We start from the raw sequence: 12870 nt of genomic DNA on the forward strand, positions 1-12870 counted from the left end.
TACTCTCTGGCAAACAAAGTTATTATTTACCCAGCTCTTAGCTGGACACGCAGTGGGCTTTCCTGGGAAAACCTGGCCATTAAATAGGAAGACAGCAGAGAGCAGCTGTGCTCCATGGAAAATTACTCCTACTTCAGTACTTGAACCTACAGAAGTTTGCAGCCACCTTGCCAAGGAGTTGTATAACCCTGTGTCAGTACAAAAGGGGGTTGCCAGGGTAGAAACTTGGAACTTTTCTACTACAAGAAGAGGAACCACTATTTTTAAGGTCCAAAAAGCCTTCTGCGCCCAAGCCTTGCTCTGGGTTGTTTTGTTTTTTTTTGCTTGTAAACATTTTATATGCAGGAAGCACCACCAAAAGATGGTAAATATGATGGCTAGCTTCTCACTAGGTAAGATCCTGTTTTTATAGATCAGGAAGGTACAGTGACTTTTGCCCAAGGTCACACTGGAGACGGGAAGCAGGGGTTACCAGCTTGCCTCCTATCTGGCGTCATCATTTTCAATTTTTGGCCCAGGTCATGCTCTTCAGTTGTAGCCTTGCCCTCTGAGGTCATGTGGCCCAGTAGCCATCTCTCGATCTGTCAGATTCATGCCTCTTATTGCTAATAAATTAACTCATAAAATAAATCATACTGCTTTGAGAGTACCAAAGAGGTTTTGTTTTGTATTTTAAGAAGATCACTTAAGCCAGAAGCAGGTTCAACTTCTCAGCTTTTCCTGACTTTAAAACTCAATGACACCTCCATAGCCATGTAAGCTGTAGCAACAGATATCCAGCTCCTGTTTTTGTGGCTGGGCAACCCTCTAACAGTATAAAGCCCTGTCTCAGAAGGAAAGAAAGGAGTTTTAAACTATCTTCTGGGTTTTTTTAAGCGATGGTCCTCAAGCCTGACTTTCAGCACACTGAACACACACAATTACTTTCCATGTGTAAACAGGCGTGTCTGCAAAAACACTGGCTCCCCTTGGTTCTCATTAAAAGTGTATTTTAAAAAGAGGCAGCAAAATAGCAAATAACGTGTGAGTAGGAAGAGGCAGTGCCCACAGTCCCAGCCCGACCGGCTGTGGCCCCCACCAGCTCCCTGCCCCCTCTCTTGGGTGCATCTTGGGTATATATTTGCACTTGTGGTGCCTCCTCCCTCCAGGGCTGTTGGAGCCCTTAGGGCAACCCTGGCTCCACCTGAACCTCCTACCTGCCCGTGTTCACCTCCTCTTGCCCAGGAGGCACAGACAGAGCCTTGTGGCACGCTGGGAGGGTGGGCAGGCATGTCCAGGGCTGCGGCGAGGCTGTGCCAAGAGCGAGCGGCCGCGGATGGGCTTGGATCCAACAGAAATGCCATCAAGTATTTGAAGCAGGACTATGAAACCCTGAAGCAGCAGTGCCTGCGGGCTGGTGCCCTCTTCAAGGATGAGGAGTTCCCAGCCTGTCCTTCTGCCCTGGGCTACCAGGACCTGGGACCATACTCCTTCAAAACCCAGGGGGTAGTCTGGAAGCGCCCCACGGTAAGAGTACCTTTAACTATCTGTTTTACTGGGTCCAGATCTAATCAAAGCCCATCTGCACATCTGTGCTAAAGCAGTGGTGAGCCTGAATATCCACTATTACTGTATGTTTTGTATTTTTCTTTAGTCTCGCTTTACCTCCATGGTTAGCAGAAGTAAGGTTGAAAGGGAGGTGGGGAAAAAAAATCAACACCTTCTAACCTTCTAATCCCTTACAAAGCAAGGAATCCTATAACTGCTTCATGGGAACCTGCTTCCTCCTTCTCTGTCCCACCTCCGTGGAGTTGTAAGTCCAGGGTACAATCCAGAGATGGATGCAAAAGCCATGCATGTATCCAGACAGACTGTAGGGCACCCCAGGAGTGATCAACCACCAGTCGTAATGGTGCCCACACCAGGGTCTTGCCACTGTACACTCTAAGAAATCAGGCAAATACCTAAATAAAATCCTCTGCCTCACTTCAAGCTACATATACCAGTTAAAGAGCAACTACCTGGGACCGTTATTACCTGAAAGCATGTATCCTATAAATGGCCTTTCATTTTAAAAAAGTAATTTTCATCAGGAAAGATTAGGTGCCTATTTTTTTAAGCCACAAAATCAGGGCTTCAGTGATTTTTCTGCACTTTAATTTCTCAGTCATTTGTTTCTGTCCCTGCTTTGCTCCTCCTTTGTCATTTTGCCCCTCCTTGCAACATCAAGAAAAACTGAAAAATGGAAAGAAGGAAAAACTTCTGAATGACTTACCTTCCTCTGATGGGGGCAAGGAGAACAAGAGAAAATTTCAAGGCTCTGATTTTTATTATTCTTTTTCACTTGAAAAGTGGGAAGAAACTTGCAGGTTTAATAGCTTCAAGTTTCTACCCTGGCAACCCCATTTGTCCACCAGCACCTCTCTCTGTCACCTGGATGTTTCAGCAAGAAGTGCTGTGGATGCATCCCTCGGCTTTGCCTACCCTGGGAGAAGATCAGCCTTTAAAAACTCATTAAATTAGACTTGGGCTCCTTGTGCAAGAGCAACATGGTACCAGGACCCACTGGCTTGTCCCTGTGCATGGGGCAGAGCCCAACCCCTGCTGCAAGGTGACACAAACCCTCTGTTTTGCTCTCCTGTGGAGGGACCTGGATCTGACCTATTTTTCTGCATCACAGATGACTCCTGTCAGAGGTTACAGCCCTGCTCATTTCTTGGACTTTTTGAGTTGGTCAGCAGGTTTCCATCTGCAAACTGTGTCCATGATTGCAAGCTGATGGGGTCACTGTTCACTGTTCTGCCTGCAGCCAATACAGACAGCAGGACCCAGTGGGAAACCTAGAGGAGACCTGCGGGAGAAGTACCCCCTGCAAAATAAATATCCACTGCTAAGGTCATCCCCCCCAGGCCGTGACTGCTGGTTTGCAGACAGTGGGTGTTAGACATTCTGCCATCACGGAATTATCTTCCAATTTGAACAGTGGGTTTATAGAAAGAAAGAAGGTGGAAATGCAGTTATGCGAAAGGGCGAAAGATGTATGTGGCACTTGGCAGTGGCTCAGAAAGGACAGATGTCTTGGTGAGTAATGAGTCATACGCAGCTGACTGACACCAGGTGCACCCTTTCGGAGAGAGGAGAGAAAAACCAACACAAAACCTCTTCTGTGTAGGTAGGTAACCTACTCCTGACTCCTACCCGCTGAGGCAGCTGTGAAGCTGGATAACCACAGAAACAAAAAGGATGTAGCTGAGATCACACCTGTTGCGAGAGGAGGTTCACAAACTGGTTCATCATCACACACACAGGAAGTCCTGGGTTGTCCCTGTCTCCATGGGATGCTCCAAGCTGACAACTGCTGCTCTCTGGGAGAGCTAGTAACTGCTCAAGGCTTCCTCAACCATGCTTGCCAAGTCAGGCTTCCTATAAACTGCCTCTTACTGCCACCCAAAAGCTCATGGAAAATGCTTGGGAGAAAAGGATGGCTTTTGTCTCTAGAGAGACTATTAACTTCCCAATATAGGGCATGAATTGTTGGAAGGCTCGGAGCTGGGATAGGAGGGACAGTCATTGCCATAACCTACTTGGCTGGCCCCAAAGGCCCAGGAAGAAAGTTGAGAGTCACTAGTAAAAGCATTTGTACCAATGGCCTCCCAGGAAGTGGAGTCGAGGTGGGGGAACATCCTCCACACCAGTGGCAGTGGAAACTCAGTACAGCTCCAGTGCCAGAGCCAGCATGGTGATGGTCACAAACTCATTTGCACTGCTTGAGCCAAAACCACAGCAAGATAACATAAAATGTAAATGCTGAGGTTGAATTTTCACCTCTTTCACCACAGTAGCAAAAATTCTGACTGAGGGCTTTAGGATTTGCCTCAAAAACCCCTACAGACTCATCAATTGGATGAGGCAACATTTTTCTAACACCATGTTAATCAGAGAGAAGACAAAGGATATAATTTTTTTTTAAATGTTGAAAGTGTTTAATATTTTTTGAGCACTGAAACAAGAAATGGGAACTTTTCAGAACAGAAATGGTAATGCATACTTTGAAAATGTGTCTTTTCAGGAGTTATGTGCCAACCCTCAGTTTATAATTGGAGGAGCTACTCGAACAGATGTCTGCCAAGGAGAGCTGGGTATGTACAGTGCTTCTGAATTTTGTTTTAGAAGAAAAAAAAATGAAGCTTCATTTAAGGATTCCTCATACACAGATGATTTTATTGGCTGTCTCCCAGACATAGTAGGAGAGAGGCAGATGATACCCAAGAAGGGGACTCATGGACCAGCATTGCTGCCTGAGACAGGGCATACAAGGGCTTGTAACAGCTATGTCAAACCAAACTGCCTCCTAGAGGTAGGAAGCTAATTATCCCTTTTGTGGAGCAGAAGGCTGACTTGCTTTTCACTGCTTGAAACGAGAGCTGGACACCAACCTAATAATGAAAGCACTTGCTCTGATGCAAGGGAGTGGGCTTCACAACCATCCCAGCAAGAGCAGCTCCAAAGACTCAGGGGACAGCAGGGAGGTTTCATCTTGTAGCCTGGTCATTAAGGATTTTTATTTGGGAGGTAGAGCAAGTTCCAGCCTCAGTTTCACACCAAACAAATACATGACAACCAAGGAGCAGAGGAGGAACTGGTTCAGTACAGGGCTGGGGCTGTGAAATGCCATATCATGCCAATCAGGATGTCCCATGCAGGCATGAGTCAGAAATAAAGACATCGTAAAAAACTAACAAAGCATGTAAACTTCATAATACCACCCACAACAAGCAAATTGTCCTGAGCCCTTCATGCTTCTCCTGCTTGCACAGCATTTGGTGTAGAGCTGTGAGCAGGGAAAAGAGTGCCCAGGCACCAGCAACGTGCTGCAAACACAGCCAAAAAATGCAGAGCTGCTCAGCCCCTCGAACTGGGGCCTGATGCTGATGAGATGTATCTCAGACAGCACTCATCCTCTCCTGGACATCCATAGAAAAATTTCCTTGCCCATTTTTCTCCAATATTTGCTGCTGTCTAAGCCGAGCTCCTATGTGAGTGGACAGAAGGGAGCTGCAAGGGGCCTTTATTCCCTCTTCGAATAGCTGCTGCAGGAGATGCCTTCCCTGCCTGCCTTGTGGATAAGATCCAGCTCCAGAAGACAGCAGCAGCAACCTCTCCTGACTACACATAGCCGTGAGAAGGTTGAAACTCTAGTAATGAGAATTTGATAGATTAGACACAGAGAAATCAGCCTTTCTCCCTCCTGCGCTGCCTTACTGCAGTACTCCTGACCTTCCTGGTCTTCTAGACCATCCATTGCGCAAATGAGATTCAAACAATTTCTGAAAGTCATTGGCAATAAATAATACCAATGCTGGTCCTGTAAACACAGCACCATTAAAGCAATTGCTAAAAAATTCCCTGGTGTTTGGGCCTGTGCTCCAAATGCTAAAAATAAGATGCCCAATCATATACTTGCTCCAGGATATTTATCCAGTGAATGCTGGAACAGAGTATGGGGAAATCACTTACTGTATTTTAGGAGAATGTTTCAGATAAGCAATAAAAGCAACATTTCTTGTCACCTCCAATTTGGGAAGTTTCTATAGCAGCATAAAAAAAAATAAAGATTGTACGCCTGAAGTGAAACCTCATTTTCCTTGACAGTTTACAAGCTAAAGAACTGAAGATTATTACCTGCTCTTAAACTAGAAGAGGCCAATGCATTATTTGTGTTAAGTCTAGAAACTGAATGCAAATACCCTGAGCCCTTCTTTATTTCTGTCACCTCCTGAGTGTCTCTGGGGACTCCCAGTCTTTTGTGCTAAATGGGCTTTCACTAGGGAGGGTTGCCAAAATCCATCAAATAGTGGTAGCAACAGAACTGGACCCAAAAACCTCCTGTGTATCTGAGGATGGTGCCTGGCTCTGGGCTTTCCCAAGCCAGCCTTTGGTGGGCAGTGCCCCAAGTGCTAGTCCTGAAAGCTACGCCTCAACCTAGAAAAAAAGGCCCAAAATCTGATTCTGCTTTTGTTAGAAGCTTCATTTTCTCTCTGCCTAAAATAGAAATCAATTAAAAAAAAAAAAAAAAGGAAGAGAAAAAATAATCAAAGAGAATCAAATTTGTTCCTGCAAGGCTGCTTACAATCTCTTCTACACACACTGACCCTTCACGAAAACAAATGAGAATACAGACAGGGGACTTCCCTTCTATCATTCAGGTATTTATTTTACATCTCTGAGGCATACTATACTTCTTCGGTATTTGATCCAATACCTTGAATATCAAAGGCCTTGTTACTAAAGCCCTCATGTAAAACACTTCTACTGAAACAGATCCTGAGTACATATTTACATAAGCCACGTATGTGACCTGTTAACAAGTCCTTTAGGGAAATAGAGCCTATTTTTAATAATCTGCTCTGACATGTTTCTTTTCTTTTAAAAGTAACACTGCAGGTCTGGGTTTATATGAACAAAAGGAACAAGAAAACCCAGAGTTAGTCTCACTCCATTTAACTTATTTCTTTGACAACAGCATAAGCTAGATGAATATCAGCTTGGGAAGTTTGATGGGAACTTGAAAGACTTGAAATATTTTAAATGTTCTTTGAACCATATCTTTTTGATAGCCTAGTAACAACTTGAAATGCAGTCACACAGCCTTAGCTATTAAAGGTGACTTTAATGAAGTTTTCTTGCAGCTATCTGAATGTTAAACGCAGAATTGTTTGCAGAAGCTCTTAAGCAGCAAGTGGCATAAATTTAATTTAAATAATATGAAACATACTCAAACCCTCTCAGTTTAATATTAGCTTTCCAGAGCCACACCATCTATATTCATGGGGCACTTTTTGTTCTGAAGGCTCAGAGGGAGCTCCAGGCACTGCAGCTCCCTTGGCCTGGGCTGTCAGCTGGAGAAGTCCCCTGAAGCCAGCGCAGATGCACCAGTCCATACCAGCTGAAGAGTCCACCCCATGTGGACTTTGTACGTGTCTTGTCTTTTGGGCAGCTTTGCAGAAGTTATGGGCAGGTTGGAGAACAAACCAAAGCCTGACAGCTCTGAGATGGATCTGATACCTGTTGAAGGAACCTTTGGAGCTTCTGTAGGCAGAAGAGTACTTAATACTATTAACTTATATTGCTATAGATATTAATACATGTTTTTTCTGATGTTCAGTCCCATGGGGTGTTTGAGATCCTTGTTCTAAAAGATAGATCTCCTAGATCTCAAAAACAATACATTAGCTGACAACTCTGAGATTCCAAAGAGAAGAAAGCTTGTTCCTTTGGTGAGTGCTCCTCTGAGTTTCTGTACAGAGCTGCAGAGCTTAATTCATTTCCACAGAAAACTTTAGGAAGCCTTCTTTAGAAATCTCAAAGCAGGAACAGTCTGCACTGCCAGAAATTATGAAGCTAGCAGGTCAATGCTTCCTTGATGTCTAGTAGAATGCCCCAGGTCCTATGAGCTCTGAAAAAGGCTTCCAGCAGAGACTAAAGCTGAAAGACAAATCTGCTTGACAAACCAGGAGACAAGAGCCAGAGCATTGTCTTGAGATCCCTTCTGAACACCAGGCATTGCTGGAATAGCAACAAGCCAAAGTACAGTCAGCACAGAAATACCTCTGAACTGTCCAGACAGATCTTGGAACTGGACACTTGGATTTTTGGCTTGAAGTCACCATCAGCAGGTCAATGAAGAGTTTGGGTGCTTTGTGTCTAGACACTTTGATGGTAGCTAAACAGAAACTGAGCACTGCTCTGTAACAACTGAAACTAATCAAATTTCTCGTTTATTTTATGGCCTCGGCAAGTGCAGCACACTTGGGTAAACATCATCAGTACAGAGGAGTCACCCAGCTCCCAGGTCACCAAAGATTCAGTATTCTCTGCCACAGTTCGATTATCTCCATAAACCAGGAGGCGCCTGCATGGCACTAAGAGCATGAGCCATCTCAGTACATCTGTGAGCAGCAAGTGATTTTATTTCAAGCACAGTAACAGTCAAAGTAATTCTCCAAGATCATGTATAGATAAATATATACATACAGACACACACACAGCTAGGCACAGCTAGGTTTCATGCTTACCATTTCTACCACAAACTCAGGGTCAGAATTGTTTATTTCAAATTAAAAAACAAACACACAAAAAACACTCAAACCAAACAAACCCCAAGACCACGACTGAAAAGTAATTGGACTTTACCAACATTACAAATTACTTCAGATCCAGGAATCATGCTGGCTTCTTTTTAGCACATTCAGCAGCAGCGGTAAACACTGTATTTGGCGCTTGTCTGAAACTTTTGTTCATGAAATATGAAGCTGAGCAGAAAGCAGTCTATGTGCCCGTAGGTGATTTAGCCTTGCAGGGCCAATGCTGAGAAGCCTATTTATTTATTTTTATAAGTCAAAAGGCTGCAACTTCAAATACACATAGTGAGCAGAAAACTTGTTTTTGTTTTTTTTCGTCATTTTTCTGACTATTATTGTGTTGGGAATGCATTCTTATTAAATATTTAATTAATTGGCCAATCAGCCTCATTTTCTCTAAGAACTCATTTTTAGGAAGAGAATTGAATCGTTTCCTCACAATTTGAAAGATGACATGTAACCTGCAGCTGAATGAAGACAAGTTTTAGTGGTCCTATACAAGATACATTTCTAGGGAGCTTGTGCTGTCACACTGCATTGTAGGCACAACCACTAACAAAACTCTGAAATTTGATGCCGGGAAAATGATGTTGGACTATGAAAAAAGGAACATGTACTATCAACTTGTACTTTTTTAGAATTAGTAATATATTATTCAGTAGGGCTCAGAAACCTTATTAATAGGCCAGGATCCCATTGAGGTGTACAAGAAGATAAGGGGCAACCTGTGCTCTGTCCTGGAAGCTTCTTGGTATGGACAGATTCCTACATCCTCTATAACTTGTCTTAGAATCACAGAATGCCCTGAGTTGGAAGTGACCCACAAGGATCATCATGTCCCACTCCTTTCCCTGCATATGACAACCCCACAGTTCACACCATATATCTGAGGGTGTTGTCCAGTCTCTTCTTGAACACTGTCAGGCCTGGGGCCATGTCACCTCCCTGGGGAGCCTGTTCCAGTGCTCCAGCACCCTCTGGGTGAAGAACCTTTTCCTAATGTCCAACCTAAACCTCCTGCCATTCCCTCAGGTCCCATCAGACCCAGAGAGAAGAGCTCAGTGCCTGCCCCTCCTCCTCCCCTTGTGAGGAAGCTGAAGCTGCCATGAGGTCCCCCCTCAGTCTCCTCCAGGCTGAACTGCTCCTCATACGGCTTCCCCTACAAAACCCTCACCAGCTTCGTGGCCTTCTGCTGAGAGGTCTTAAAACCATTATCACAGGAGCCGGAATGTAACTTGTTGCTTTTATACAAAGATGACCCCAAACCTTCTGCATCTAGGCACCTCACATTAACCTTCCTTTTTATCAAGTTACTGCACAGCAGCCAATTCTCAGCTGCTTCCTTTCGGAGGGCACATTTAATATTTGTTCAGCAACAAGCTTAGACAAAGATATTAGGCTCCCAAGTAAGGTCTAGAGACAGGACTCTGTATTGCCTAAGGCAGGCATAGCTACTTTTAAGGCCAAGTTCACCACTGTGATTCTCCAATACAATTCTTTCCAGACATGCTTTAAGCAGAGTTGCCCCTGATGCTTCCCCGAGAGGTTAGATTGCACAGTGTGCTTGCAAGAGGCAGACATGCCACTCACTCTCCCAGATGCCAAGAAGTTAATTCATACTATAAGATAACTGTAAAGGATTTCACGCTGCATTTGGCATCTCAAGGGGATGAGATTCTGAAATTGTTTAGTTCTGAGTCAGAGAAGTAAATAACGTTTTTAAGGCAACCCCTCTTATTTCACTGATTCTTCTGCCTAATTGTGCATCAGACATACACCATCCTCAGCAAAACCCAGAGTAGCTTCCCCTCCACCGGCTGTAAAATCTGGCCTGGACCCAGAAGGGGAGATCATTCCAAATGTTGCACATTGGGAGAGCACCAACTCCACAATGCTACAGACCTTCCTTGGTTTCACCAGGGGCAGAGGGATACACCAGGAACACCAGGACCCCCACCTTTTCAGAAATAGTCTTCTGTGCTTCACGGCATGCCAGGAACAGCCAGGGAAGCAACAAAATCTGGGGTAGTTGAAAAAAAAAATAAGGGCTTCAGTTCCAACTTCACAAGGCTTTTCATCTTCCTCCTCTGAAGAGCTTATCACCATGATTTCTATCTCTCCAAGCAAAAGCAGAAGTTGTAACATCATAAGGCATACACCTGTACCAAGGAAAGCCTCAAAAAATAGATACAAAGCAGGTCTGAGTGATCTTATTTTTTCCTGCGTCTACATTTTCTTGGAACACAGGGTTCTTAAAGCCTTTTTTCCCCTGCCTTGTGCACTCCCAATTTTGCTTATTTTATACATAGGTACCTAGGGCTGGGAGGAACTTTCTAGGCTAGTGAGTTGCGCCCTCTCCCATAGAATGCAAAATAATTTGTAAGAGAGCTAAGTTGAACACAAGCTTGAGAAGGTTTTTGCTCACAGTTGTTCTGGACACTAAGGCTTTTGGACTCTACTTTCTATATGCACAGCAGCAACATTTTCCTATTTCCAGTTCGAGCATCTCACAACCCTTTTATTTTAATTTACCTTCTCTTCTGTGAGGGAAATCTTACTTTTCAAGTAAGGACTCTTGGCTCAAACAGCTTTTCTGCAAAGTAGCATTTAACCTGCCTTACACTTCCTCTTCAAATTTCACTTGTGTAGGATGAGCAGGACAAGCTTTTTTAAACATCTTCTCATAAGAAATGCAGGTAAATCACAGAATGTCAGCGATTTGAAGTGACCTCGAAAGATCACCCAGTCCAATCCCCCTGCTGGAGCAGGAACACCCAGATGAGGTTACACAGGAAGGCATCCAGGGAGGTTTTGAATGTCTCCAGAGTAGGAGACTCCACAACCTCCCTGGGCAGCCTGTTCCAGTGCTCTGGCACCCCCACTGAGAATAAGTTTCTTCTCATATTTAAGTGGAACCTCTTGTGTTCCAGTTTGTACCCATTGCCCCTTGTCCTATCATTGGTTGTCAACGAGAAGAACCTGGCTCCATTGTTCTGACACTCTCCCTTTATACATTTATAAACATTAATAAGGTCAATAACTCTGCCTTTTCTGTATCTTCTGTCACCAGGGCACCCACATCATTCATCAGCAGGCCTACATTACCTCTGGTGTTAGTTTTATCTGCCATGTATTTGAAGAAGCTCTTTCTGTTGTCCTTGACCCCTTTTGCCAGGTTTAATTCTAAGGAGGCCTTAGCTTTCCTAGTTGCCTCCCTACACCCTCTGACAACAGCCTTATATTCTTCCCAAGTGGCCAGCCCCTCCTTCCATGATCTGTAAACTCTCCTCTTCCACTTGAGCTTACCCAGCAGCTCCCTGTTTAACCACGCGGGTCTCCTGGCTCTCTTCCTTGACTTCCTATGTGTTGGGATGCTCTGATCTTAGAAGAAGCAGTTCTTGAATACTAACCAGGTGGGGAGAAGCAGATAATCCAGCTGTTTTCGACTCCCTTCCAGCTTGAATGCTTTTTCCTGAACACAGCAGTCAGAGTGACATAACACAATCCTGAAGGAAGGCTTAAGCAGCACCTCACATACTATTATAATATGAAGTTTTCCCTCCTCATTAGAAACATCTGAGTTGGCACACTGGGTGGATCACACTTTTGCAGCCATATCAGATCAGCCAGCTCAGGTAGTTACAGATCATCACACCAGGGCCACTTCTTTATAGGTGTTTCTCAAATTACTGTTTGACAAACTGGGAACAGCTGTTTCTTGCTCTGCTCATAGGAGGCACCTGGGTACCTCCCAGTGGGCTACAGGCAGAAGAGAACACATAGCACCAAGCAAGTCCCAGTATCTCACCTTTATAATTATATTAATTGTGGCATTAAAACAGAAAGCCCAAATCAATATAAAGGGTTAAATGCTACTCTAAGATATTGAATTATTCTACAGATTAAACTTTTTCCTCAGTTTCTCGGTTAGCTTATTTCCACTGAACCAAGAGCTGTTTTGCCGGTTTCTTCTGCAGAATATGCACCTGCACAAAGAAACACGTCTTGGCACAGGTAAACCACAGGAAACCAGGAAAATGTTACCACCTTCAGAGCAGCTTTGTCTTCCTTGAGTTTCTGCACACCTCAGAAATAACACATAACCACAGAAGTTCTTCTTACTGTTTGTAGTATGCAAATACTGTAAGAAACCCATGAGTCACTGTGTTTCCCAGGGGCAGCACCTTTAGTGTAATAGAGGCTTTTACTTATCCAGCCTCCAATCCACAACAAGCAGGTAACCAACCCAGCAGACAGCTAGAGCTGTGATACACCCAGCCTCCAGCAAGGACTGGGCATGCCTGTACTTTCCAGGATAAGGAGTGTGCCAGAGAAAGGACTCACCTGCTTGCAGAGTTCCCAGGAGGCTTCAGCTTCCATTAGACTCATGGGCAAATCTGTAGGAATAGCCCTAAGTGCTGGCTCAAATTCAGACCTTCAAAGAAAGGTCTAAGAAGGAATAGCCACTCAGATGTTCCTGCTATCAATCAAATCTTCTCCAAAAGATAGGGATGGAAGTCCCAATGCCCTTCTATCAACTCAGAGGTTTTTCTCTCTTCTGGGCATCTTATAAGCCCTTGCTTCTCCTGGGAGTGGTGGATTTGGTCTAGTTGAAGTACCACAGGTCATTAACTCTGCACTGCCCAACCAGGCTTTGCAACCCACATGGACCAAATGCCTTCTCTCTCTGGCTATGTTCTTGGTCTCCTGAGGGTATTAACAAGCTTGGATAAAGCAGCCTGGTTTCACA

The 12870-nt window shown here is 44.3% G+C and overlaps 1 protein-coding gene across 1 annotated transcript in view; it reads left to right on the forward strand.

Annotated features, from left to right (window-relative positions):
- Positions 1-1269: 1269 nt before the first annotated feature.
- The window catches only part of LOC309437477 (calpain-8-like), a gene marked incomplete at both ends in the record, with an annotated part of 31142 nt that continues 19541 nt past the window's right edge, over positions 1270-12870 (forward strand). The window contains 2 exons of the mRNA XM_082047930.1: positions 1270-1506; positions 4049-4118. Coding sequence (XP_081904056.1) covers positions 1270-1506; positions 4049-4118 — 307 coding nt within the window. The remainder of the gene's footprint in view (positions 1507-4048; positions 4119-12870) is intronic.

This window comes from Streptopelia decaocto, assembly GCF_964273445.1.
Source record: "Streptopelia decaocto genome assembly, chromosome: 3".
NCBI lineage: Eukaryota > Metazoa > Chordata > Aves > Columbiformes > Columbidae > Streptopelia > Streptopelia decaocto.